Below are 27,680 nucleotides of genomic sequence, written 5' to 3'. Positions count from 1 at the left end.
AAATAAGAAGCTTCCATGACAACAGAAACTGAAGGAATTTATGTCTTCAAAACCAGTGCTAGAGAAAATACTCAAAGAGATTAACTACAAAGAAGAAATAGGTAACACACCAGAACCAGAGAAACAAGATTCTCCATCCAACAGACAACTAAGATTGGTTATCTGTGGAGATTCATTATTTATGTTAGTCTTTTACCTATCTCTAAATTGTATTGTTTGCCTTTATTGTTGTTAATTTTTAGGATTTCTATTTGGAATATTAATATACCTTCAGATATAGCATTTGGAAATATTTTATCCCATTCTATTAGTAACTTTTAACTCTGTTTACATTGTCTTTGGATATACAATATTTTTTTATTTTTTAGGGAGTTTGTATACTCTTCTGTTGCCTGTGCCATTGAAATCATATCCAAGAAATCACTGCCAATTTCAATGTTGTGAGGTTTTATGACCCAGATTTTCTTCTAAAAGTTTATAGTCTTAAGATTTATATTTAGGTCTTTTATCTATTTTGAGTTAATACTTGTATATGGGATTAGGTAAGGGTCTAATTTTATTCTTTTCCATGTAATTATTATTTTTCAACAATATTTAGTTAAAAGATTATTATTTCCACCACCAAATGTTCGTGGAAGCCTTGTCAAAAATAACTTGACAATATAGGGAAGAATTTAGCTCTAGGCTTGTACTTAACTCCAATGGTTTATATATCTGCCTTTAGAACAGTACTACACTGTTTCAATTATTGTAGCTTTATATGGTTTGAAATCAGAAAATATATATCTTCTAGCTTTGTTCTTTTTCAAGATCGTTTTGGGTATCTAGAATCCATATTCCATATTAGGATAGATTTTTTTCTGAAAAATAAATATATAAATATATGATAGTTTCACCTAAAAAATAGAAAAAAATATTCTCTGGTAAGAAAGAAAGCAAAAAGAAATATTGAAATTTTATCTTTAAGTCATCAAAAGCTTGGTGTCAGACAAATGAAACTGTTATGTGAGATTATCATTTTTAATTTTGGATAAATTGATATAATACTAGATGTCAACCACTAAGCCAAGCATGGGAAGGAGGGATGGGGAGACAATGGGGTGGGAATCGGGTGGGGGCTGACTGGGTGATGTGTGCATGTATGTCTACAAAAGTTTGTATCCCACTATGATGTATGAATACAGTGCACCAATAAAAAAAAAATTAATTAAAAAATCAATTACCCCCCTTATAAACAGAACTGAAAGTCTTGTTTTTTTAATTTTATTTATTATTTTAATTTTATTATGAATTATGAATTTTTTATTTATTATTTTTATTTATTTATTTTATTTTTTGTGGGTCTGGGGATGGAAACCAGGGGGCAGTTGACCTCCAAGCTATACTCCCTTCTGTTACGGATTGGGGAGAATATGGTTTGAGGAAACTGTTTCCTGGGGACCCCCGCAGGGGTTCCTGGGACACACTTTCCGCCAACCCATAACAAAAGCCAAAAATGACCAAAAAACAGAAAATTACCGTGGATTTTTGTCCTAAGCTAAGAATAAATATGCATAGCTTGGACAGTTGCTGAAGATTTAGAGAAGTTTATTAGAAAGATAGAAATACAGAAAATAGAAATACAGCCCCATGCCAAAATGGCATGGGGGGGGTGACTCAAAATGAATACACCAAAGGGATTACACGTGGACCGGACTTTTTATACCCATGACCTCCATCTTGTTCACGTAATCCTGATGTAGTGAACGTCCCTGTAAGGTACCTCCCCCAGTAAGGTGTGGCAAGGTGTCTCCTTCCATGAAGGTCGACCCCTCCTACCATTTTAGCTGGCTTATCCAATCATGTAGATCTGTCTTTAGAGAAAGGCCTAGTTCTCCTCTCAAGATCTGTCTTTAGAGACAGGCCTAGTTCTCCTCTCCTATTGACTGGTTAATTGCTTTTAGCTAGGTTAATTTACATTGGAATAGTTGCCTGCTTTTAGGCAGAAACCAAGTCCTTGCACAGATTTGCCTTTCACCCAATTTTTTAAATATATTAATAATCATAGCTTTCTCAAATCTTCCTAGGCCATTCCCAATACTGGTACACCTTCCCTATTTTTTATTTTTTATTTTGAAACAGGGTCTCACTAAGTTGCGGAGGGCCTCACTAAATTGCTGAGGCTGTCTGCAAACCTCGATCCTCTGGTCTAAGCCTTCTCTGAATGCTGGGATTACAAGTGTGCACCACCACACCTGGCTTTTTTTTTTTTTTTTAAACAGGGTCTTGATAAAATTGTTGGGAGTCTTACTGCACATCTGAGACTGGCCTGAAACCTGCCATTCTTCTGTTTCAGCCTCCAAGTACTGGGATTACAGGAGTGTACCATCAGGCCTGACTAGGATTTATCTTTTATCCTTCCTTTCAGGAAGACTGCGGTGGGTTCACTTTGACTCTAAAGATGGAGGAGGAGGACTGAGGAAGAAATACTTTCTCAATTCTCACTTGAAAGTCAGCGTTAGTATAATATTCATTGACTGATAGATTTTTGTTTCACATTGTGAGTTTTGTTGCTCCAAACTAACCAATGGAGTTTAAAAATTTTTTTTTTGTGTGTGTGGTATTGGGGATTGAACCCAGAGGCATCCTACCTTCAGCTGTACCCCAGCCCAATCTTTTGTTACTTAGAGGGTTGCTAGGTTACTGAGAGTCTATTTGTTGAAGCTGTCCTTGAACCTGCATCCTCTTGCCTCAGCCTCTCAAGTACTGGGATTACAGGTGTGTGCCACCACGCCCAGTTCCAACCAATGTAATTTAAAAAAAGTATAACTTCTTTTTTACTCCGGAGCTTCTGACCCAATGCTATTCACTTTCAGCTCAGAGACTCAGAACCTAGAAGTAGCAAGGCATACTGTGCACTTTGAAAATCCCTCTACATCTGGTGTGGAAAAACTGCAGTGTGCCATTAATATGATCCACATAAAAAATATTGCAAAACGAAACAAAACCCCCAAAACAAATTCCTTGTCTTTGAGCCACTTGTTTATCCATTTTCATAGTCTCAGCATGACAACACCTTTGACTGAGGAAAGCAAAGAGGTGGCAGAGGAGACCTCCAATATGGCTGGATGAGACATTTTTACTCACCCTGTACTCCATTAAGAATTGACTCTGGTAGTACTGGGCCGACTGGAAGAGCCTGCCACCCTGTGGCCATGTTTATACTAGAGCCACTTCTCCACCTAGGGGTGACTTACAAGCTCTCCTGGGTATAGCAGGGTGAGAGTGAGAGTGAGGGGCTGTGTGTGTATGTGTGTGTGTGTTTCCTACAACTTTTACATTTTTCCATGTTACACCTATCTCATTTAGTAATCTCCGCTGAGTCATTCTTTTTTCTTTTTTTTTTTAGCTTTTTTTTTAATCATCAAAGAGCAGATGTGTTCAGAACCTCTATTTTACAAGCAGGAAGATTCCTCTTTATTTCTACCCAGCACTGACTGGGGGTATCAGTTAATTATCTCCTGTTTGTAGTCTTAGAGGACGGCTTGGGGGCCAGGGTAGGGAATTCCATGCACTACAAAACTACTGTTATTTTTGAAAGTTGAACATCGAGAAAACTGGAAGACAGTGCTGTAGTAGAATGAATATAAAATGGAGAACCAGATTTCATTTTTTTTTCTTTGTGGTACTGGGCACTGTAATTCCTAGCTATACCCCCAGCCCTAGTTTTTAAGTCTTTTTTATTTTTGAGCCTTTGTTCTGTCACAAACGATGTGTCCTCTGGGGAAAGTCATTAAGGGTTTCATTTCTTTATTATGAAGTTCAAAGGATGGACCAGCCCATTTCCAAGGTCCTTTCTGGCTTTAAACTATGGATTGCCTGCAGATGGCATTTTCTAAGCCCTGAGCAATGTCTCCTGGTCACTTGTGTTTCTGAGGATACAGAGCCAGTGTTTACCTTCCACCATCCCTGCCTTGGCAGGGAACCCAAGAAAACTCTTAGCTTAGGTCCTGTCTTTAAGAGCTGATATTTATATCAATTGATTGCAACAACTGATCTCTTTGGTTCACTTTACATTCATCAAAATACTGAAGCCACTGGCTTAAACAACAAGAAAAATGTATTCAGGTAGGTGATCCAAGCTCAGCCTTGGATCTCTAATATAAACAAGCCCCTGTCGCAAATCTTCTTAGTCTACTCAGATATTTTATGAGTACAAGTGTCACTGATACCACTCCTTTGACTTCTCTATTTGGTGTTAAGAGTGGGTCAGGGCCTCCTGCACTCGGCATGCACTGCACACTTGAGCTACACCCCCAACTCTCATCTGACTTGGCTTTGTTCTGTTATTCTATGGCTGCAGTCTTGATCTTGGTGGCACAGCGACGGGCCAAGGAACGGCAGGGCATTCATGCTGTCCCTTCAGCAGAACCTCAGGTCACATCTGCTTTTGAAGAGACTATGAAGACAGGTGTTCTAATATCAAGGAGCCCGTAAGGAATAAGGAGATAGAGATGCGCAGGGAGCCTTCTCAGCACAAGGACTGAGACCTAATCCTCTGGGGATGACACATTGTGAGTCCCAAAGGATGTGTATGAGTTATTTAGCAAGGAGTGGGGAGCATCGTAGGAAGAAAGGCATTTCAGCAAAGCAGTAATTTATCCAGTATTTAATTATTATTTTTCAAAGATATGGCCTTTTCTAACCTCTGAGATATTAGAATTGGAAGACATTTGATTTTAAAATTATTTATAAATTCAAATTTACTTTGCAGTGTCCCGTTTGAGGAGTCAAGTATCTTAGTGCATCTCTGATGTAAGTACTCTTTGGACCCTGGGGTAGATTCTTGGAAGTTTTAGCCAACCTACATTAACCCTATAGGTCCTTTCAGATCATAGTACTGAAATCCAGTATTATTTATTTTTGCGTGTCTGGGGATGGAACCCAGGGGCATTCAACCTCTGAGCTACACCTCCTGCCCCATTTTTTAGTCTTTATTTTGAGACAGGGTCTCACTAAGTTGCGGAGGGCCTAAGTAGCTGAGTCTGACCACGAACCGCTATCTTCAGGTTTCAGCCTCCCGAATGCTGGGATTACAAGTGTGTGCTACCACGCCCAGCTTGTCACAGGTTTTATCCCTGCAGAACAGGATAGCAGGATTAAAGGCTTAAGTAGAAAGTAAATGAACTTGGGGGTGTTTTTAATCTAGAAAAAAAAAAGACAAAAGATTGAGAGCATAAAATGTTAGGAAACTATTTTATGCTATTTCAGGTCCCCTCCCCCAACTTCTTTGTGAAACTGGTAGATGCTACAGAGATGAATGCTCGAGACTCTTCTCTTGTGCTCTTGATCATCTCTGCTCTGTTGGGATTACATAAATCTAACCACATATAGGCCAAAGATAGGAATTCACATTCTCTTTTGCCCAACCTCATTTTTTTTTTTTTTTTTTTTTGTGGTACTGGGGTTCCTGGAAACTCTTCTACCTCAGGGTTACACTCCCAGACCCATTTTATATTTCTGTTTGGAAACAGGGTCTCTTAAGCCAATGAGGCTGGCTTCGAATCTGCGCGATCCTACTGTTTCTGCCTCCGAAGCGTGGGGATTACAAGCGTGCGCCACCACGACGGACCGGCTGCCCAAGCTCATTTGAATAAGCACTTCTTATATTTAAAAACTTACCAACCACTTCACCTGTGTTTGTCTTGTGCTCCATCTCCTGACCACAGAGACTCTCTTTGAATGCCACCAGGTCACCTGGTTACCAGCTTCTTCTGTGTATGATGGCTGCTGACTTTGCTTCTCTCAATCCAGAATAGGTCTACTGGATTGGGACTCTTTCTAGATCAGTCCCCACTGCCTTGGGAAACTTTATACTAGGTCTCACTCAGGAAAAACTGATACAACAGTAACTTTGAAAATTTTATTTTTAGACATTTCAGAACCATGTAAATCAACAGACAATGAATTTTTATTTAGACATAACATACCACGTCTATCTTGAGGTACATACTGGGCCCCTTAGATAATGCTCTGGGAAGTAACGTAACAGTTAATTTGTAATTAACAACCCCAAAGTTTCTATGCCAAGAAACTGTAAAGATGGTTACAAAATCCTTTGAAAAGAATACACCATTCCCACCTAAGTGGAAGAAAACTTTCTAAATTCTTTGAGCTTAGTTTTTAGACTTAGCTAAACAATATTTTAAATAAAACTTAATGTGAAAATGGAGAAAGTTCATAGCTAAGAAATCATCTGAGCCCTATTACATGAGATTGTAAACAGAGGGAATTCAACATCTGATAAGCTCGACTAAAAAACTTAGGCTAGAAATTAGACAGAGCAGCAACATTAAACAAGACAAAAAGATAGTTTTAACTGAAATCACATTTACTCCTTGTTTCTGGCTATCACAATAAAACATCAAGTTTTGAAGACTAAATGATGAGATTTAACATGATGTGGCCAACAAGAATCCCACAATATTACAACCCCAAGGTATCAAAAGTCCTTTCCATCATTTGCACTCTAGACATTTTATTATTCTTGCCTTAGCAGTCTTTAGATCACTACAAAATAGTGGAAATCGGTATCATGGATATGTTTTTGAAAGCCTTTTGTGTCCAATAGTGGATTTAACTCTTCTGGTGGGATGAAAAATTTTCTTTGAACAGTTGACTAGGTTCTTTGGAGAATTATTTTTTTAGTTTGTTATTCAGAATGTTAACCTTCTAGTCCTTAGGCTGGATGAGTGGTGACTTATTACACAAACTATTTGGAAAACGAAGGACTTGCTCCAACCACACTCTAGCCCTGCACTTGTCAGGGAGGTGGCTGATGGGCCGGTGCCTCTGGAATGTGAACAGAGTTGCTTATGCATAGGTCTGAAGTCAGTTGGAATGGACTGTCATAATATTTCCCATAATATTGTATTTCTGCATGCAACAAGAATAAACACTGACATTTAGCTGAATGGGCAGTTTGCTAGAACTTCATAAACTTGGGTGGTATACGTGGGTTGAAAAGAGTGTACATGTACTTTTCACAGTTCATAAAGTTGAGCATAGAAGAGAGGACTTGCAGGCGTTTACAAGATCCTGAGAAGAAATTGATCTGTGTTTGAGTTCTCCCTTTGAGGTGGGCCCACATATTTTATTTTAGTTGCTTTGCTTGTTTTTTTTTGAGCATTTTCTTCTGATAGGGGCCATAGAAATGACTTTAGCCATGAATTTAAGTATCCAAAAAAGGTCCTGTTTAGACAGATACTTCTCCCCCAACTCCAAATACCATGGTCACTCAATTGCAGGGAATCTGCTAATGGAGGCTGTACTCAGTCTTGACCTGTGGCTTAGAAAAGACTGCTTGTGGGGAGCACTAGACATTCATTTTCATTGCAAAAATCACAGCTCTGGGAAAAGAAGGGCGATTTCCTTCTTACCACTGCTTAGCATTTCTTGGGCTATGAATTTTTCAGGGCTATGAATGCCTTGGCTATCAAGGTTTTCCCTAAACAGGTGATCAGATCAGGAATGATAATCACATATATTATACTTGTGGAAATGCCGAAAGAAATTAATTACAATTAAAAAAAGTCTAAGTCAGTAAAAGAAAATACAAAACAGTGAGGGACAAACACTGTCTGCCTACAACATATTCCAAGCCTTAACACTTTCACGGTGTTTATCGTGTACCCTTTAGCTGTCACTGCTTCCATATGCAGACAGGACACAATTCACTCTCCATATACCCAGCTGCCCAGAGTTGTTCCTGTCCCTCTTGCCCCCCCCATCCCCAGTCCCAGCAACTGTGATTTTAAATATAAACATTGTAAGTTCCAAGAAGGCAAGGGGATAGGCCTTTTTGCAGCATCAGGCCTGATCCATAAAAGGTACTCAATGAATGTCTCCAGGTTGTCAATCAATATAAATTGGCATAAATATGCCAAGATGAAAACAAATGAGGGAAAAAACCCACCCTATTTTGTGTAATATTTTTGCAAAAAAAAAAAAAAAAGATAAAAGGAGTCATGTGGGGCAACCTTTGTAGTAAACCCAAACCAATTTTGTTTCTTGCTTCTGAGTTTGAGAATTGTGGCCAAGTGCTAGGTATTTAAAAACTGCTTGAGCAAGAGTGTGCCCAATAAAAGCTTGCAGTTTTTCAACTTCATCGTGTCTGTTTTTGTTCAAAGTGGAAATTCTGAGAGGTCAATTCACTAAGGAGTTAGCTACCCTCACAAAGAGGGATGTTTCCTAAACAGGCATTTCCTGTGTTCAGGGTGGTTTGAGTGCAGAGAGGGGAGCATCTTCACAGATCTGTCAGCTCCTCCTGAAGACTGGCTCCTGTCTGACACTTTCACAAATAACTCTATTTTACCTGGAGTACAGTACTACACTTTGGGAGGCAGGTTAGGAGCAAAAAGATGTTTAAAAAAATATATCTGAATGAGATCTAAGATAGGAAATTAGAATAGGAACCAATTCACCTCAACTCTAATCCAAGACATGGACTAAGAATATCTTTCTAATGCCAAGAAGTAAAGGCAACAAACCCAGACTGGTGGGTCCTCCGCGAAATCTGTTGATTTCACTTTGATGAGCAGGAAGAGGTGACCATAAAACATGAACCAATCCTGTAAGGCATGCTGACCCACTGAGAAGCCCAGGGTGTGCCTCGGTCACAAGCTGCACATTCCTAATCTAGGGCAGACTTGGGGCTGTTTGGACGCCTTGCTCAGAGCCCTAAAACTTTTCCAAGTTTATATTCCTTCTAACAGTCAAGAATGAGGATGATGGCATTATATTTTGGAATTATCACATTTAGTATAAATTTTCAAATTGATATCCTTAAATTCTTGGAATAAAAGTATGGTGATAAAGTTTTTTCTTTGAAAGAGATAAAAGAAAAGGTTTATGGGATTGACAAGTACATTTATTGATATTTTAAGAATCACTGGATAGATGCAGGACACAGAATAACAGAGGGATAGCATGTCTGATTTACGAGCTCTCCTGAAGCAAGTAGCACATTGGGAGTAACTCACAAACTCTGGGAGACACTCTACAGACCTCTCACTGCTGGATGCTGGAGAAAAGACCCTCCAGCTGAGAACTTTCATTCAACAGAAACTGTCAAGTGTCTAGATGTCAGCCTGGATATGCAAAGGTCAGCCCTACAATGGGCCTAAAACCACACTTACTTCCTTAATACAGATCCCTTACTGGTCTGTTAATTCCAAGTTTTCAAGCCTAGTAAGACTGAGCTCCAAGGTTCAGGTTCTAAGAATCTTTGGAATCATCCTGCCCAAGAGAATTGACTTGGCTTCCGGTCCCAACACCTCAATGGGTACTTGAAAGTGAATAGATGTTATGTGGAATATCAAAGTTATGTTGAAAACATATATGTGTACTGCACATTAATGTATATTTCATTTTTCTCTGCTTAGTGAAATTAGCAGCAGTTACAGATCAATTATTCTGGTCATAATTGGTATTATTTCTAAGGATGTCATATTATCCTCTATCAACACACAACTTCTGGAAAATGCCTTTTGATAAAGAGATCCCCACAAGCATGTATCATTAAAGTGTCATTTTATATCACGAACATTTTCAGGCACAAGAGTAAAACAGTGAGCATTAAGCGATTTGAATGACAGAGCACGGAATATAGTTAATTGTCTAAAGTCAGCTTCTCCAAAGATGGGAAATGCTCAAAAATGCTTTTTTAAGATTCTTCTTTCAGCTTTGGCTATTTTGTAATAAATATTATACCTTCTCAGATAAACCTACTGGGGCAAGAATGAGTCCTCTGAACATGCCTTTTGTTCTTGTAGCAGCTGTTGAGTGTTGAGTGACGTACAAGGCACACCTCTAAGGGTTCTGTACAGCGTCTTTATTGATGTACAAAATAGCCTGTTCACCATTCAAAAACGTAATCTGCATAGTAAGAGTTTCTCTTATCTCTATATACAGAGAAGGTTTTTAGTGCAAAGACATGAGATTGTGTTCCAGCCCACCCCTCTTAGCACGCACATTTATCAGTTTTGTTACATGCTAGCTAGGCTTATTTGGCTATATTTTGGGCCTCCAGCCATTAATGAATTGCATTATTTTCTTTACTTGCAGTTTGCTCAATTTGAAATCCTCTGAGAGAATTTCTTCCGTGAGTTGAACGAGCAAATTTCCATCAATCTTTTCAGTGACAAAGAAGGATATGACGTCTTCGGACAAACCAATGAACCGTAATGATTTGGACACTTCTTCAATAGAGAGTCCCGACAGGTCAGCGGGTGGCTGCCATGGGGAACCGTCACCACAGGACCTGGGGGCCAACTGGAGGTGGAGTGGAGATGAGAAAGGGTAAGAGACAGAGAAGATGTCCTGTATGCCCTTTTTAACAAAATACTGGTCCTCAGAGAGGTCCAATGACCCCAACTGGGGGTCCTCCTCAGCACCATCAATTTTCAGAGGCAAAGGGGACGTTTCAGAAGCGGCTTTCTGTTCCACTGGCTTGGGGGCCCTGGGGGGTAAGGCAGGGCAGGAGACGCTCTGCTTGGTCATGCCAGTCGCAAGGGCACTCTCCTCTGTGCTCTCCAGAGAGTAGCTGGCTGACTTGGGACAGCCGGAGACGCTGCTACTGAATTCTGCAGTGACCGAGTTGTGGGGGCTACTCAAGAGCTCACAACCATCAAAATCAAAAGGTGCTGGGCAGTTTCTCTTTGGTGTGCCTGGTGTCTTTTGCCGGGGATAACTGTAACTCCTGCTGGGATCCAGCAGGAAGTCATTCCTGGTTTGGCTCTCACATGCTCCTGAATAATGGTTGGGCCATGAGAGCCGGGAGGTCAGAGCTTCCATGCAAGGACTTCCAAATGGGGATTTCAGGTCCACAGAATCCATTTTCACTTGGTTGCATGGATAGCAGGAAACAGGAGCACTTTCAGAAGGACTTGTGTCACTTTTAGTAACGCTGCTTAAAAAACAAACATGGGAAAGGAAATTAGCAAAAAAAAAATCCAAACCCCAAACCCTTTGTTACCCATAGATGTTAATTCTAAGCAGCAAATGAAACAAAATTCTTTTCATAGATTCAAAAGTACTTGCTGAGCCTGGCAATGGTGGCACGTGCTTGTAAACCCAGCATCTGGGAGGCCGAGACAGGAGGATCGTGGTTCTTGGACAGCTTCAGTTACTACTTAGTGAGGCCCTTTGCAACTCAGTGAGATTCTGTTTCAAAATAAAGAATAAAAAATAGGGCTGGGGGTGTAGCTTGAAGGTAGAATACCCCTGGGTTCCATCCCCAGTACTGCAAAAAAAAAAAAAAAATTACCTGCTAACCTCATTTTTTTAAAAACAATCTTTAGTAAAATACATTGGTAATTGTAGATATATGTATGATTTAAAATTCTGTAGTGGAGACAGAAAAAAAATTACATTTTTTTAGTTCGTACGGAAATCATTGTTAGTAAGTGCCTGAATCTTTATGATGAGAAAATTTTTTATGCCCTGTTTTGGGCTTTACACCTATAGGTACCATGACTGAGGCCTGTTCCTTTGACCTCAGAAGCATGCATGGACTGCACGGCAGCACACAGCCACGTTTGCAGAGCCACAGGAAAACCAGAGTGTGCTAAAGGGCGGGATGGTGAGACTGATGCCATTTTTTGGAGAACATTTATAGCAAATTCAAATTTTCATGGGCTGATAGAAGTGGGTGGACTGATTTTCTTTTTAGACATTCAAAACAGCTGAAAGTTACATGGAGGCAAATTTTAACTCAATGCTATGAAATATTTCTTTTAAAAAACTGGCATCTGCCAGCAATGAAATGTATGGCAAAAGAACTAAGCTCCCAGCACTGGGAGGATCCAGATGGAGGGAATGTTACTGGACAGGGACAGTCAAGAGGAATTCCTGACTGGGGAGAAATTCAAAGCAGAGACTCAAGAATTCACTCTGAAGTCCTGATGGAAAGTGCTATCTGCGTGTGTCAAAGTGACAGGAACTATATGCGTCTTGTGAGAATCCAGGAGGCCTTTATCACTGAGTTCTCTCTCATAGGTTCTTGTAACATCTTCTTTCCAAGATGTTGGCTCTTCCACCCAACGTCAAAACTAACAGGGCCTCCATCATGCTCTTGAAGTAAATTATTTTAAGAGCTAAAAAATTTCCTCTCCCACTAGCCTGCCTAGGTGATATTCTCACAGACCATGAACTGGCCAGAGAGGACTGAGTTGCCCTGGGCCCTGGCAGAAAGACTTACATGTTGTGCAGCCCTGAAGAATAGTAGGACAAGGTGGGGCTGGGAGAGCGAGTCTGCGGCCGCGCTGGCTTGATTGTGCGAGGAGGGATGGAGGGACTGGTGGACAAAGGCTTTGCGCTTCGGGGTGGAACCGGTGGGGCGTTCAGAAGCCGGCACTCTTCCCTGACCTGGTGCAGAAAAGAACACTCCAGGTTAGCAACTGACTGGCAAAGCCCCTGATACCTGCTGGAGCCTGCAGAGCCTGGTGCCTACTATTAAAGCAGTAGTATCGAGTGTATTTGTGTGTGTGCACACGTGGAAGGTGTGTGCAAACAAGAAACACAGTAAACAGAGGCTGCCAGCGATAAAATCAGACGCCTGTCACATACTTGTTAAGAACAGATGGATTTTGAAAGAAGCTTCTTGGCGAATGTCAGGTGCTATGGAAATACAGCAAATCATGTGAAATACAGCATATTAAAGTGTCTTTGGTCAAACAGCTAGCAAAATGTGAATAAGTATAACATGGAAAAATCAAGGAACTAAGGAAGATGGTCCCTGTATTGGTGAGGGTTAGATCGTCTGATCTCTAGATCTGAGCTGTGCTCATTCACTGCCGAAATGGAGTTCAAATGGACCTAGGATGGGAACAGGAAACTCTCTCCAAGGTCAAAGCTCCTTCTGAGGTTACTTTGAGTGTGTGTGTGTATGTAGGAGGCAGGGGGACTTCCCAAATGTAAACATGCATGTGAATTACCTGGGAATCTTAGCAAAATACAGATTCTAATTTGGGAGACCCACCCCGAGGCCTAAGAGTTTGCTTTTCTCACCCTTCCCTTCATTTGGATTAAACCCAGGGGTATTCAACCTCTGACCTACACCCCCAGCTCTATTTTAATTTTATTTTGAAACAGGTTCTTGCTAAGGGCCTACAACTTAGCTGAGGTTAGCTGTGAACCTGCAATACTCCTGCCTCAGCCTCTCAGGTGTCCACTGCCATGCATGGCTGAGAGTCAGCCAGCCAGCCAGCCTGCCTTCCTACTGGTGCACTGTAATTATACATCCCAGTGCAGTTCAGAGGGATAAATACATGCACGCAGCATTCGTTGCGTTTCCCTTCACTTCCCACCCTGCTTCCTCTCTTTACCTCAATACAAATAACTTCATGTATGAGTGTTAACAGTCACCATCATCAGCTCTCCTAAACTCCCAGGCGTGACCCAGGAGGAAGAACCAGGGAGCGCACTTTGGAACGAGGCTGCAGAGGCAAGGAGAAAGCTCCCCAACTCCCCAAAGTGGCTCTTCTTAGAGGAGCTGCCTCTAACTCTCACCCCCCTCATCTGCGCACTGGAGAGGGTCAAGGTGACCCGGGAAGTCCAGGGTCACTGCTTGACCTCCATTCGAGGTCCAGTCCCTGCAGGCATTTCCCTATAGATTCGTAGTAAGAAGGTGCATTTTTGTATGTACTTCTCTGTATTAAGCAGCAGGGGGCAGTTTATACCTGGTCCTGCTAGTCTACCCTAAACTACAGAGATATAAACAGAGCTAGTTCTGACTTAGTCAAAAGTCCTATGCTTTGCAATGCCTCTGCCTGCTTTTAGGCCATGTTCCCATCATTTTTTTTTCACCTTCAACTCCTTTCTGTCCCGGCAGCTGTGGGGTAATAAAGGCAATAAAACTGCTAGCTTCCGTTATCTTTGGTGTTCAGTTTGCTTAAGACAAAATGAAATGGGCTTGATTATTACATCACATCTTCTACCTCCTATGCTGACTGCACACTGGGCCTCCAACTGGCGTCTGAATTCTGATTCACTTGCCAAAGAAACCCAGCCTTTAAGGAAAGTGCGTGATAGGGGTGGCCTGGCAAATCGGATTCTAAGTGACATGGAAACAATTAAAAGTCATCCACTGCATTTCTTTGGGGGGGGGGTTATCCACTGCTCCTCCTGCAGGCCCCACAGCCTGCTATTAGGGTCCCTGGATTGGAAACGGGAGAGTGTTTCATCTGGAGAAGTTCTTTAAGTGAAAAATGTTCAGAGCAGCTGATTTCTTCCCAACAGCTGCATGTTTCCCCATTTTGGTCTTTTAAGAAGGTGGCAGTTGGGGATGACTAGAAAGGCAACCCGGAGATGCAAGGCTTGGATACTGACGAGAGAGGACATCTGAGCTCTAGTACCATTTTGAGGGTCTTCTTTTCCTATGAAGCTGAGATCCGACTAGAATGCTCAAGGCCTGGCTGGGCCACCCCACACCCTAGCATCAGTGGGCATCTTGCCTTCTTCCCTTTGTCTTGTTAGCCACCTAGGCAGAAGCTGGCTGCTGTCCTTTCTTTCTCAGGGAATGTCTATAGAAGGTAGGATGAATAAGTGTAATTTTATTGCAGGCATCCTTGGTATTCTGAGTGCTTACAGCAAAAGGAGTCATAGTAAGTGTGAGGAGTCAGTTAACCTTAATTTTTAAAGTAAACAAGCATTTCTCAATACTGAGAGCAGAGCTGAGGAAAACAAGGTTAATGCCAAATTTGATTCAGAAATTCTAAATTTTAGAATTACTCATTAAATATGACCTTTCATTAGAGACTGCTTACCTGGGATGTCAATTATAATATGCTGAGCTGTCAATCATAATATGCATTTTAATTTAAAATAACCAGCTGACCTAAGTCTGGGCACCCAGAAAAGAGGCCATTTGCAGTTGAGTGGGATGTAAGGGAAGTCAGCTTCCAGTTCTCAGAAGCAGCCCAGGCACCCAGGGACACAGGCTGGACCTGCTCCCTCCCTCGTGGTCCTGGGGGCTTCCTGTTGCCTCCCGGCACACCCGGTGCTTTTCTGCCTCCTCCTCTGCTTTAGTCTGCATTGCTCACCCCACCTAAAGGCCCATTTCTATTGCCCAGCCCCTACCGGCCCACACTCTGTCCAGGACCATCACACACAGCCGCGGGACTGATCCCTGCTTCTGAACTCAGCTAACATGCGGCCACACGTTACTCTCCATGTATATTTAATTGGCCTGAGAGCTGAAGTGGTAGGGATTGTCGTCAACGTATTGTTCTGCGGAGGCAAAGCTTGGAGATTTATCACTTCTGGTGCAAGCATATCATATAGGTTAAAAAATTAACAGGTTAATTTTTGTCAACAACAAAAATATAGCAAAAAGGCACCTTTATTTTAAAACATATACCATGAAATAAATGCCTTTTGTATTTTTATGTGGAAAGTGACATTGACCATCTGGGGCTGGTGGTGAACACTTGTAATCTCAGTACTTAGAAGGTTGAGACAGGAGAATTACAGGTCAGCAACTTAGGGAGACCCTGTTTTAAAATAAAAATAAACACAGGGATGGTAGTGTACCTTGGAGGTAGAATGTCCCTGGGTTCAAGTCTCAGTACTGAAAGAAAGAAAAAAAGGGAAAGACATTGAGATTGACAAGTCATTTGGGCTGTGGTGATACCACACTCACTGGCAGCCTAGGGAATAAAGAGGTGCCAGCGACACGGCCCACAGACCACCCTCAACTTCACCTCCACTAGCAGGCTTTGACAGGCCTCCTGTGAAAATGACAATGATTGTATGCTGAAACTAGGAGTGATGCGCTGTGCAGTGTCAGCATCCCCCATTCCAAAATGAAGATGTGATAGATGATTTTGCCCTGTGGGACTATCGCCCTTCTCTGTATTTCTGCTGGAGCATTTAAGACTGAGCTTCAATTGGCAGCACACACAGGGAGGGGGCGACTCCTTTACTTCTCGAGTGAACTTCTAACCACAGTGCCAAGCAAGGAGCAGCATTCTGGTTGAGGGGGCTGCTACCATCTATTGCAGCTTATGGGTGATCTTGCCCATCTGTAGGTAATCTCTGGCCACAAGTAGCTTGTGTGTTCCCAGAGAAGATCCTGGCACCAAAGTCCTACTGTTTAAGAGAGTTAAGTCCAGCATGGTGGTGCATACCTCTAATCCCAGCTGCTTGAGAGGCTGAGGCAGAAAGATCGCAAGTTCAAGGCCAGCCTTAGTGAGACTCTGTCTCAAAATTTTAAAGAAGGGATGAGGATCTACTCAGAGGCAGATAATTCCTGGGTTCAATCCCCACCACTGGGGGTGGGGTGGGGTGGGAGGGGAAGACAGAGGCAGCGAACATGGATCCAGACTCCCATTCACATCCAGAACTGCTTGAGCAGCAGTTCTTGGCCTAATGCTTTTCTCTGCAGCTGTTTCTCTTGCCCTTGCTCCTTTACAGACGTCTCTCCCTTTCCTAAAATGCTCGTGACTCAATTCTTACTAGATATATGGTGCCGCCACCCTAGTGTTAATAACATTCATTTGGGTAGCCACATGGCATATTGTTAACCTAGGGCTAAATATAAAGCGAATGCATGAAAAGGTAGAAATGGTGAGTTCTGCTCTAGCGTCTACAAAGCATGTTCCTCGGGATATTCAAGACCCCACCCCTTAAAGCACTGAAGCCATGCAGTGGTGGAGCTGGGGGTAAACTGTAAGCGCTGTCTGTCCTGGGAGCACGGGCATCACTTCTACCATCCCCAAGTCTGCAGGCCACGGCCACGGCCTTCCCTTCTACTGCCATGCCAATGTTGTTTTGCTAGTTACTGCTCAAATGCACGCCGAGTGCCCATGGTGTGTGCACTGAGCTTGTGCTGCTGAGTGTTTAAAAATGAGTAACTTATGGAACTAGCTGTGAGGGAGGAAAACAAGTATAATTAAGATAAAAACTAGTACATGGCTGGGAGTGGTAGTGCACGCCTGTAATCCCAGTACGTGGGAGGCTGAGACATGAGGATCATAGGTTCCAGGACAGTCTCAGCAACTTAGAAAGGCTCTTAACAAGTTACTGATAGCCTATTTTTAAATGAAAAACAAAAAGGGAGCCGGGTGGCGCACACTTGTAATCCCTGAGCTTGGGAGGCTGAGACAGGAGGATTGCACAGGTTCCAAGCTAGTCTCAGCTACTTAGTGATACCCTGTTTCCAAATAAAATATAAAATAGGCCTGGGAGTATAGCCTGGGGTAGAAAGCCTCTGGGTTCCACCCCCAGTACCACACACAGACAGACACACACACACACACATACACACACACACACACAAAAAAAAAAAAACATCTGGGGATGAAGTTTAGAGGTAGAATGACACTGGGTTCAATCCCCAATGAACACACACACACACACACACACACACACACACACACACACACACACAAGGATGTAGGAAAACATATGTTTTCCCACCACTCTGCTTCTGCCATGCTATCTCTAGCCACATAAAGCTAGAAAAATAATTACTGGCAGCTTAACAGAGAACAGCCAAAGCAAAGATGAACCAGGCCCAACAGAAGCAAGCATGGGAATGCATCAGGTTTCCAAGACAGTCAGCAAGAAGTCAAGCACAATTCCAATATTCGGTCAAAATCTAAAGAGTCTTGGAATGGGACAACTTTCTTGGCTTTCAGAAGATTGTCCTGAAAGTTCAACATGATTCCTTGCCTCCTGGAATGGGAATTCAGCCTCCCTTTCCCCTTCCACTCCCTACAGCTCTGTGTAGTAGGGAGGGACTAATAACTTTGTTAAAAATAAGAACAAAGTCTTTTCTTTAAAATAGTCATATGTTAATGCATGAGAATTTCTTAATCATACAAAACACATTATGCATAGTTGGAAAATGTATATGTTTGTGGCACAAAACTATGCATACTAGATTATACTATATATAACTGTAGTATTTTGTACATATTACCTGTAAGCTAATTTCTTTTTTATGAATCTTTGTCTGACACTTGCAGGAATGAAAAGAAAATAAGAAATAAAAGATACACCACGGGTTTCTGGAACAGCACAGTGTGAGTGTACGGCTCTTTGCGATGGTAAGGTTTCTTGGAAAGCTGCACTGCCTGGTGTTCTGGAGCTCCCTACCCATCTTTCACTTGTGGAAGAAACAACACTTTCACACCCCTTCACCACCTGACCAATGAGGCAGCTTAAGAAAAGCAAGCAGAACACTTTTTGCTTCGCAGTCTTCAGCGACTTCTTCATAGCAATGGCTGCTCAACGGGAAGACAGAGGGTCTGCAGATGCCTGTTGAGGGCCACACACTTCTTCACAGTGTACAGTCTCTGATCTACGGCACATATGGTGCTGGTGGTGGGGAGAAACTCCTGACTCAGAGATCATGCTGCTTAGAATTGTTAAAAACCTCTAGAGATCTGGGAATACTTAGGTGGGATATGGGCCCTTTTTTTTTTTAATCTATGATGACAGTGATTCAGAAAATAAATATGCTGTAGGTGATCTAAAATTGGACTCACCTTTACCATGAGTTTTCTTTTCTAAAAAGCCAAATTGAGGACAATGTTGTCAATTCAAAGAAAGGAATTTTGTAATTGCACTTCCCTGAACTTTGTAACTGCCTTGGCCGCATGCTCTCTGCCCCATATTTTAGATTTCTTTCCACACTCCCTCTCCCAGATAACAAAATCATTACAACTGTAAGAAATTTTACTTATAAAGAGGCTTTTATACAAAGAGTTCATAACCCTGTTCAGTAGATATTTTCAGCCAAACAGAAGTTAAATGAACCTCTATTTTATTAATATGCAAGACCAAGTATGATTTATAGTCAAAATCCTTATTCTCAGATGCATACTTTTTCTTTTTTTCAGTTCTATACATTGGTAGTTAAAATTTCAGACCTTTTTCATAAAATCCCTCTAATATTCAAACCTCAGGCAAGGGAAGCTAGGAGAGGGAGCAGGTGGCAATTAGACAAGTGTCTCTAAAGAAGTACCTGATTAAAATCTAGGATGCTTTCATGGACTCTGAAGAAAACTTGCTACTGGGGCCAGAACAGGAACCTTTCCTGAGTCACGAGTATAATACATGATGGATATCATTATAAAGTATAATAACCTTTCTACGAATATGATTTTATACAAATAGTACTTATGAGTACCAATCTAAGTAAGATCAAATAGAATATTATAATTGACTTTATAAACATTCTAGTCACTAAGATTTCCCAAGGACACAGAAGAAAAAAGAAATCTTGGCTAACAAGGTTTCATTTCAAAACAACCTACTTGAAACGGAAGGCAATTAGTTTCAAAGTTACCAAAACACAACAATAATTTAGTCCTTATTTTAATTAACAAAAGGGAACATAGGTATGACTTGCTTACAGAGTATTCCTCAAAAGTTGCAATTAAAATTAATTAAATGTCAAATGCCCTAGGAGACCTTACTAATTAGTGGAATCTTGAGTGAATATTTTTGTACAGCAGTTATTTTGGGAAGTAAATAATCACTTCCTATATATATATACACATACATACATACATACATACATACATATATATATATATATATCTATATATATCTATATATATATCTAGGAACTGAACCCAGGGCCTTGTGCATGCTAAGCCAGCACTCTACCACTGAGCTATACCCACAGCTACTGCTTCTATATTCATCTTTTCAGTACCTAAACTTGAATATTAATACATGTGATTTATTTATGAGAACCTGATTTTATTGCCTTTTCTAATATTAATATTTGAAAGAAGGAAAAAGCCCCAAACATAATAAAAATTCAGAATAGAATCAATTCTCATATCTGCTTCCCTTAGTTTATAGAAAACATTTTTATTTATTTTTTATTTCTTATTTTTTGTGGTACTGGGGGTGGAACCCAGGGGCTTTCTAACTCTGGGCTATACTCCCAGACCTATTTCATATTTTTATTTGGAAACAGGGTCTCACTAAGTTGCTGAGAGCCTCACTAAGTAGCTGAGGCTGGCATTGAACCCGTGCGATCCTCCTGTCTCAGCCTCCCAAGTACTGGGATTACAAGCATGCGCCACCATGTCCAGCTATAGAAAAACATTTTTAATAGAGCTTTCTTAGTGGAAGGCCCTAACTCTGTATGGCAGGCTTATTCAGGGCCACAAGATCTGGTGGTGTCATGGCCTGGTCTGAGGAACACAGTTACCCAACAGCAACTTAGCTTTCACACTGTGACACAGGTTTGCTGGGATTATTAGTTTCTCGGCACTTGTTTGTAGCCTTAGAGCCACAGGCAGCCTTTCCACTGCTACTCTATAGTTCTTCAAACCCTCTACTCTCCCACTAAACATAGGATATGCCATTGGGAGTCACAGGATGTCAAGCTTTTCTATAGCTCTTCTGTGGGGGGCTTATAATGGTTACAAAATTTATGATAATTCCACAGGTAGGCAACTCAGGTAAAAAGAATGTTCTATTTTATTTTATTTTATTTATTTATTTTTTGGTGGTACTGGGGTTCCTGGAAGCCCTTCTCCCTCTGGGCTACACTCCCAGACCTATTTTTATTTTTGGAAACAGGGTCTCTTAAGCCAGTGCGGCTGGCTTTGAACCTGTGTGATCCCCCTGTCTCCGCCTCCCAAGCGCGGGGATTACAAGCATGCGCCACCATGCCCGGCGAATATTCTATTTTAAAAATCAACTGAGTTGAGCTGGGTATGGTGTCGTACACCCTTATAATCCCAGTACTTGGGAGGCTGAGTCAGGAGGACCGCAAGTTTGCAGCCAGCCTCAGAAACTTAGTGAGGTCCTCTGCAACTTAGTAAGACCTTGTTTCAAACTAAAAAATAAAATAGGGCTGGGCTATAGCTCAGAGGCAGAAAGCCTCTGGGTTCAATCCCTAGTACTACCCCCTCACCATAAGCAATTGTATTTTTGTAATGTCTAGCAAATAGGAAACTACCACACTTATTTTGGGGCAGTAAGGACAAGCACAGCACCTGTCTGGGGTACCAGTGTCTCTGCCTATCTGCTAGGAGGTAGACCTGCCTCTCTTCAATTAGTCCCCTGACTCTTCAGCAGGGCCATATGAACCTGAAAAGGGTGACCTCCTCCCTCCTTCTTTCCCTCCCTCCATCAAAAAGGACAGAGGGACAAAGTTTCTAAAAAATTACTATCTGGCCCCACATTGGAATCCATCCTATATTAAATTATTGCTACTCTTTATTTTGAATGCTTAACAACTGCCAGGGAAAAGTGCCAAGTGCTTTGTATAATATGATAATGCAGTGAAAAAGTTATTATCCCCACAGGAACTGACTCAGGGAAGCTGTTTATTGTGCCTGAGGTATGAAGCTGCTAAGTGGTTGAGTGAAGATTCAAATCCAGGTGTGGCTGGACCATTTTTCTCCTTAATTCCACTGAGAGGGGAGATGATGCTCAGGATGCTTGGCATCTCCTACTTCCCCAACAGTTGTTCAACCTATGTGAGACAGAGGCAGACACTCCAACATCAGTGTTTTCAAATACCTACTGGACTAAGACTAGTCAACTTGGCTTAAATGTGTCCTTTAGGTCTTACTTTTCTCAAATACCAATAGCACAGTGTGCTTCACTAAAAGAAGTTTATGATGGACTGACTTTCCAGCATCCTATTGGTGAACATGTTGCTGATTCATCTTATAGCTCAATCCCTACACCCTGTTTCTCATGAGCTGAGGGGACATTCCTATCTATTACAAAGGTAAATAAATTCAAGAGCCTTGCTGGAGGAGGTTGATTACTGGGGCTTCGAGTCTCTAGGTAGAATACTATTGCTCACATAGCTTTAGAAGCTGGGTGTGGTGGCTCATACCTGTAATCCCAGGATTTGGAGGCTGAGTCAGGAGATTACAGGTTCATGGCTGGCCTCAAAACTTGCCTCAGCGACTTAGTGAGGCCCTACCCTGTCTCAAAATAAAAAATAAAATAGGGCTGGGGGTGTAGCTTAGAGGTAGAATGCCCCTGGGGTTAAATCTCCAATAACACCTTCCCCCCACAAAAAAGAACATATAGTTTTGATAAATATGTCAAACACTGCATAGACCAAAACAATCTGGGAGTCCTTTTATTGACATCATTTTATGCAGTATAAAGTACTGTCATCATTACTCTCGAGAATTGTATTTTCTAAAGTGTGCATGTGGAGGAAGACAGCTTTGAAGACTGTCACTTATAGACGGCATATGGGGCAGTATTTTAGACATATCAGCTAATACTCAGAAATTAAAATGATGAATTGAGGTGCGCAATGTCATGAAAGAGGATGTGTTCAGAATAAATACGTGGATCAATAAGGATAATCTACTTAAGAGGGATTGTTAGGTCATTCTGGTGTGGAGGTTCCTTGTAAAAAAATTTTTTTTGTGGTACTGGGGATTGAACCTAGGGGCATTCTGCCTCTGAGCTACCCTAAGGCCTATATTTTCATTTTTGAAACAGGGTCTCACTAAGTTCCAGAGGGCCTCACTGAGCCTCCTGAGTACTAGGATTAAAGATGTGAGCTACCCCACCTGGCTTCCTTGCAAATTTTAAAGTGATGATGTCACCTCTCAGTGAGCTGTGCATGTTCCCTCCGCTTGGGCCAGGCTGCAGTAGTTTTGGGGGATACAAGTAGCTGTGTCCCGACTACTCCTGAAACCAGCAACTGTTCATTTTTTCCTGGAGTATTCCTGTTGGGAAGGGAATAGCCTCTCACACTGCAGATTGCTGAGTGGTTGTGCACTGTTAAAACAACAGTATTTGGGGATGGGAATTTAGCTCAGTGGCAGAGTGCTTGCCTAGCATGTGCGAGTTCCTGGGTTTGATCCTCAGCACTTGAAAAAAGGAAGGACAAAAAACTGTACTAAGCAATCTTCACAAAGACATGAGATGGAGAGAGTATAATTCTAAATAGCCACATCAAATAATAAGGCACAGGAACAACATTAACAGGGCTGCAGTGGTTCCACTGCCACTAAGGGCCTGCTGACCCACACAGCCTGGTCTCCCTCTGTAGGGTGCGGGCAGGAAAGCTCACAAGAATCACTTGGATGTCGCGAATGTGGGAGCAGTGATTCGAGGAGACAGACTTGTTCTCACGTTCACAGCAAGAAACAAAGACCACCAGGAGGGCTTCTACTGGAGAGAGAATAAATATGTCACAACTTGGATTCCAGCGCTGATGGCAAGGAGCAGAACTGGAAGAAAGAAGCAGTTTGACACACACCACCATGTGGCCACATACCTCTAGACCTTAACCGGGCTGGGCTACCAGAGGTTCATTCTCAGTTGCCAGCTTTACTTCCCTTCCTTTGAAAGACACCTTTTCTTTGACTCTTCCATTGCCCGGTCACAGTCTATTCCTAGGTACCTAGTGGGAGTTTTCAGCTTCCAGATAAGGTCCCCTTGGCCTCACTTGAAAGCTCATCACTATCTTTAATTATCAGGTGGCATAGCCATTAGACCCATAACCTGCCTCTCCCAGGACTCCTCCACTTTAACTATCCAATGCAGAAATTTTATTTAATTCTGTGGGAGCACTTGAATTTATGCCCCATTAAAGTTCCTTTTTGAAAATTACAAGCTTAAGCCACATCTAACAATTATGACGTTCTCTGGATCCTACACACATCCTAAAAATGGAAAATTCATCTCATGGTCAAAGAGCCCATAAAAATATGACTTCATTTAGATGTTTAATTTTTTTCTTTAAAAGTAAATTAAATGATTTCAGGTGTTTATAACAAAATCTTTATGATTATGGCATCTTAAAAACAATGGAATACTCTAAAAAGATTCTCTTTACATTCTAAGAAATTATAGCTTAGCCTAAAGGCCAAAATCTTTTTTCCCCCCCTAAGACATTTGCGTTAGTTTCAAATTTAACTCTAGTGCTTTTCTTTTCGTACAAATGTCAAAATCAGACTCCTTAATATTTATTTTCTTACTCATCTTTCATCAGCCGAGAGAAAAAACAAGTGATGCTAGTTTTCTAGTTGGCTACATAAGTGGCCTTGGGTGTGACCACCTTAGATGAGTACCACAGTCAGTCAACAAATATGAGACCAACTACATGTTAGGCAGGACAAAGTTCAACAGGAAAAACTCATGCAGTCATGTTCCTAAAAAAGATCAAGGCCTCAACCTCGAAGTGATGTCAAACACGTAGTTGAGTTTTGCCATCAGTAAAGGTGCTGCAGAGCTTGCGAGGAGGTGTCCCCTTACTTTTTACCTTCTTTTTGGAAACACTCTTTTGGACTTTCCAACTTCAATAAAAGACCAAGGACCTTGATTCCACCACGAGTTCCGCACACAATCCGTGACCTGGACTGAATATGAGGATCTGTGCTAGCACAAGGTCACTGGAAGGTCCTGCGAGAAGTGTGACAAAGAAAGACCTGCAGTTTCTGGGGATCCTCTTTTGGGAAAGCTTAGCAGCGACAAGGCCTCTTCATGGACCTCTAGGCAGGGCGCTCTGCATGGGGTACTGCCCGGCACTGGGGACAGCCCACGCTCTGGCTCCATGCAGTCTTCTATTTCCCATGTCCCTTCACGCGCCCTGCCCACCAGAACCTGTCTATCCTTGTGAGTGCTGAGCTGTGCCCAGTCCCACCTTTCTTTCTATCTCTCTGCGCTTTCAATTCACTTATACTCTCTATACTCATTTAAAACATCATAATCTCCATGAAGGCTCCTCTTGTTCATTCCCAACTTGATGTTTCTCCTTGTCCTCTGAATTCCCACACCTCTTGTGTCTCTCTCTCTAAGTCACCTCACATCATCTATTACCTTTCCCATAAAATCAAAAGGTTCCAAGCCCAGAGTCCAGGTTTTATTGATGGCTGACTTTCTAGCATTTAGCTCATTAATTTGATGGCTCCAAAACTGGGTTCTGCAGTGTCAGGCTCCCTAGACAGGTGTCCCTGAGCCACCTGATGAGGAAAGAGAGTGGGCAGGGGCATGAGGGAGACCACCCTTCTGCAATCTGTTCTTTAGTCAGGTGGGTTTAATTTTAATTATTTTAATATATTGGACTTCAGGTAAGATTTTTTTTTTTAAAAAAGGAATTCTGTTAGAGATAGATAAAAAGAAACCAGTGTAATACATGAATTATGACCAATGCCTCTAGAGCTTTCTCTCTTTAGAGAAATGAAATCTAATGATCGAAAAAGAGTTGCAAAGATTCAGAATGCTGTCAGTCAAAGGACATGATCAAAACAGACCCTTAATCCTGGTTGTACTGACCCCTCCTGTTTTGGGTGCTGGGGTTGAGCTCAGGGCCCCATGCATGCCAAGTATGCATTCTACCACCAAGCTGGACCCTCCTCTTTCAGTCTTTCCTGTAAGGAAATGGCAACTGTCTACTTCTCAGGCTAAGAACCCAGGAGACTTCCCTGGCTGCTCTCCTTTTGGGTCCTCGGATCTGCTTCATTAGCGGATGCTGGTCTGCCTCTGAACCACACCCTCAAGCAGCCCATCTCTCAGGCCCCACTGCCACCAGTTGTTCTGGGCAAGGCATCCTCACCACACCCTGCCATTCTCTCCCCTGGCCTCCCAGTTTCTACTCTCTCCTTACAATTCATACTCCAGCAGCAAAAGTGAGGTATAAATGTTTGTCATTAAAACTCTTGAAGAGTTTTTCATCCAAATAAGAGTACAAGTCTAACTCTTGACTGGTGAGATTAGGTAGCATCTATATTTCATTCCAAATTTGTTCATTTTGATCATCTTTAGCAGGGAAGTTAACGAGCAGATGACCAAGCAGAGAGATATGAAGAATGGTACACCATTTACACATGCAGAAACAAATGACTTACGGCTTCAGATTTGGGAGGCACTGGAGGCGGAGGTAGGGCAATGTCTGAAGACTTCATAGTGGCCCCCAGGGCCCCAGGGCCGGGAAGAGCAGCAGCTGCACACTTGGACCGGGCAGAGCCTCTCAGCGGATCACATCGGCTCTTCTCACTCAGTGAGCGTGTGAGAGGTTGGCGGCTCGGCTTGCCTTCCTCCAGCCACAGCTCTTCATAAGGAAGTTCTGACTTCCCAGGGACACCCGCTGATTCTTCACTAGCTTCTGGGAAAAGGTAGTCACTGCTGCTGTCACCAGAGTCCTGATAGGGCAGGACATCATGAGGAAAGGGGGCCCACTCTCCCCCTAGGTCCCTGCAGCCATGCAGGTTCACTTCACTGTTGCCATGGAGATTGTTGCCATACACACAGACGGAGAGCCGGTGGAAGGACTGGGTGAGCTCGTCGCGGGCGTAGCTGAGGGAACTGGGCACATGGCTGTGGCCAGAGCACCGGCCCTTCTTGGGGCTCTTGCACTCCTCGTTCCAGTCCGTTTTCACATCGCGGACAGCCCGGGAATACTCATCAATGTCAAACTGTTCTTGGCAGATCCCCAGCCAGTGATGGACCAGGGTTTCGGGCCACACCTCTCCCTTCACTAGGTGTTCTGGGAGGCTGAACTTGGGGACCGTCAAGTGCAGAGGGAAATGCATGGGGAGGATCTTGTTGTTGCGCAGCACACAGCATACCACCACTGTCTTGGTCTGGATGTTCACGAACTTGTAGCGATGGCCCTCTCGGATGAAGTGGAGGTCATACGGGTTTCTGGGGGGAGGACTCGGTACGGTCACGTTCACAGGAAGCCTGGTCTTCTCCACAATGTTACGGATGGTGTGTTCTCCTTCCTGCATCTGGAGTTCCAGGGGACTTCGGGTGCTGAATCTGCCCTTGCACTGGAATGGAAGGCTGATGCTTTCGTTGGTCCTGTGGTTCATGCAAATCAGGCATGGCATTTTGCCTTTCCCCAGCTTGCTGATGGAATTGAGCTTTCCGATCTTCTTGAAGATGGTGTTAAGTCTTGACTTCTCCTTGAAAGTCTTTGCATAAAGGATCTCTGCCTGTCCCATGAGAGTGAGTTCATCCCCGGTGCACAGGGTGATGTTATAGACCTCGGTGTCTTCATTGCAGTCACCCGAAGCAACCTGCAGCACGACAAATCACATGAGGTTAGATTCCTTTTGTCTATTCACATTGATAAGAACTTTCTACCAAGAACACACACACACACACACACACACACACACACACACACACACACACAGAGCTTTGCTCATATACTAAATTTAGATACTAATTTCAATTTCTGTTTTTTAATAATATGTATGTGGTTAATAATTAATACTTTTATTTTTTATTTTTGGTGGTACTGGGGTTCCTGGAAGCCCTTCTACCTCCGGGCTATACTCCCAGACCCATTTTTAAATTTTTTAAAATTTGGAAACAGGGTCTCTTAAGCCAGCGTGGCTGGCTTCGAACCTGCGGGATCTTCATGTCTCCGCCTCCCAAGCATGGGAATTACAAGTGTGCGCCACCATGCCTGGCTAACAATTAATACTTTTTATCTGATGATTCTAGTTTAGGCTTTAGAAAACACCTATGTTTCCCCCACACATGCAGAGTAGTCTATCATAAGAAAATTATTAGCTGGGTGTGGTGGCACACACTTGTAATCCCAGTACTTGGAAGGCTGAGACAGGAGGATCACAGGTTTGTGGCCAGCCTCAGCTGCTTAGTGGGGCCATCTCCAACTTAGTGAGACCCTGTTTCAAAAATAAAAGAATAAAAAATAGGACTGGAGGTGTAGCTCA

General features: G+C 42.4%; 1 protein-coding gene across 2 annotated transcripts in view; it reads right to left on the bottom strand.

The window, feature by feature from the left end:
- Positions 1 to 10,050: 10,050 nt before the first annotated feature.
- Positions 10,051 to 27,680, bottom strand: part of GAREM1 (GRB2 associated regulator of MAPK1 subtype 1) — a gene marked incomplete at both ends in the record, with an annotated part of 211,800 nt that continues 194,170 nt past the window's right edge. The window contains 3 exons of one of the 2 annotated variants that reach the window (XM_080714495.1): positions 10,051 to 10,948; positions 12,239 to 12,405; positions 25,842 to 27,014. In XM_080714495.1, coding sequence (XP_080570621.1) covers positions 10,051 to 10,948; positions 12,239 to 12,405; positions 25,842 to 27,014 — 2,238 coding nt within the window. The remainder of the gene's footprint in view (positions 10,949 to 12,238; positions 12,406 to 25,841; positions 27,015 to 27,680) is intronic. The other variant, XM_080714496.1, reaches the window with a different exon arrangement.

Source organism: Muscardinus avellanarius (genome assembly GCF_963383645.1).
Source record: "Muscardinus avellanarius genome assembly, chromosome: 17".
NCBI classification, from domain to species: Eukaryota; Metazoa; Chordata; class Mammalia; order Rodentia; family Gliridae; genus Muscardinus; species Muscardinus avellanarius.
Note: the sequence above shows the minus strand (reverse complement) of the source record. Positions and strands in the feature narration are given on the sequence as shown.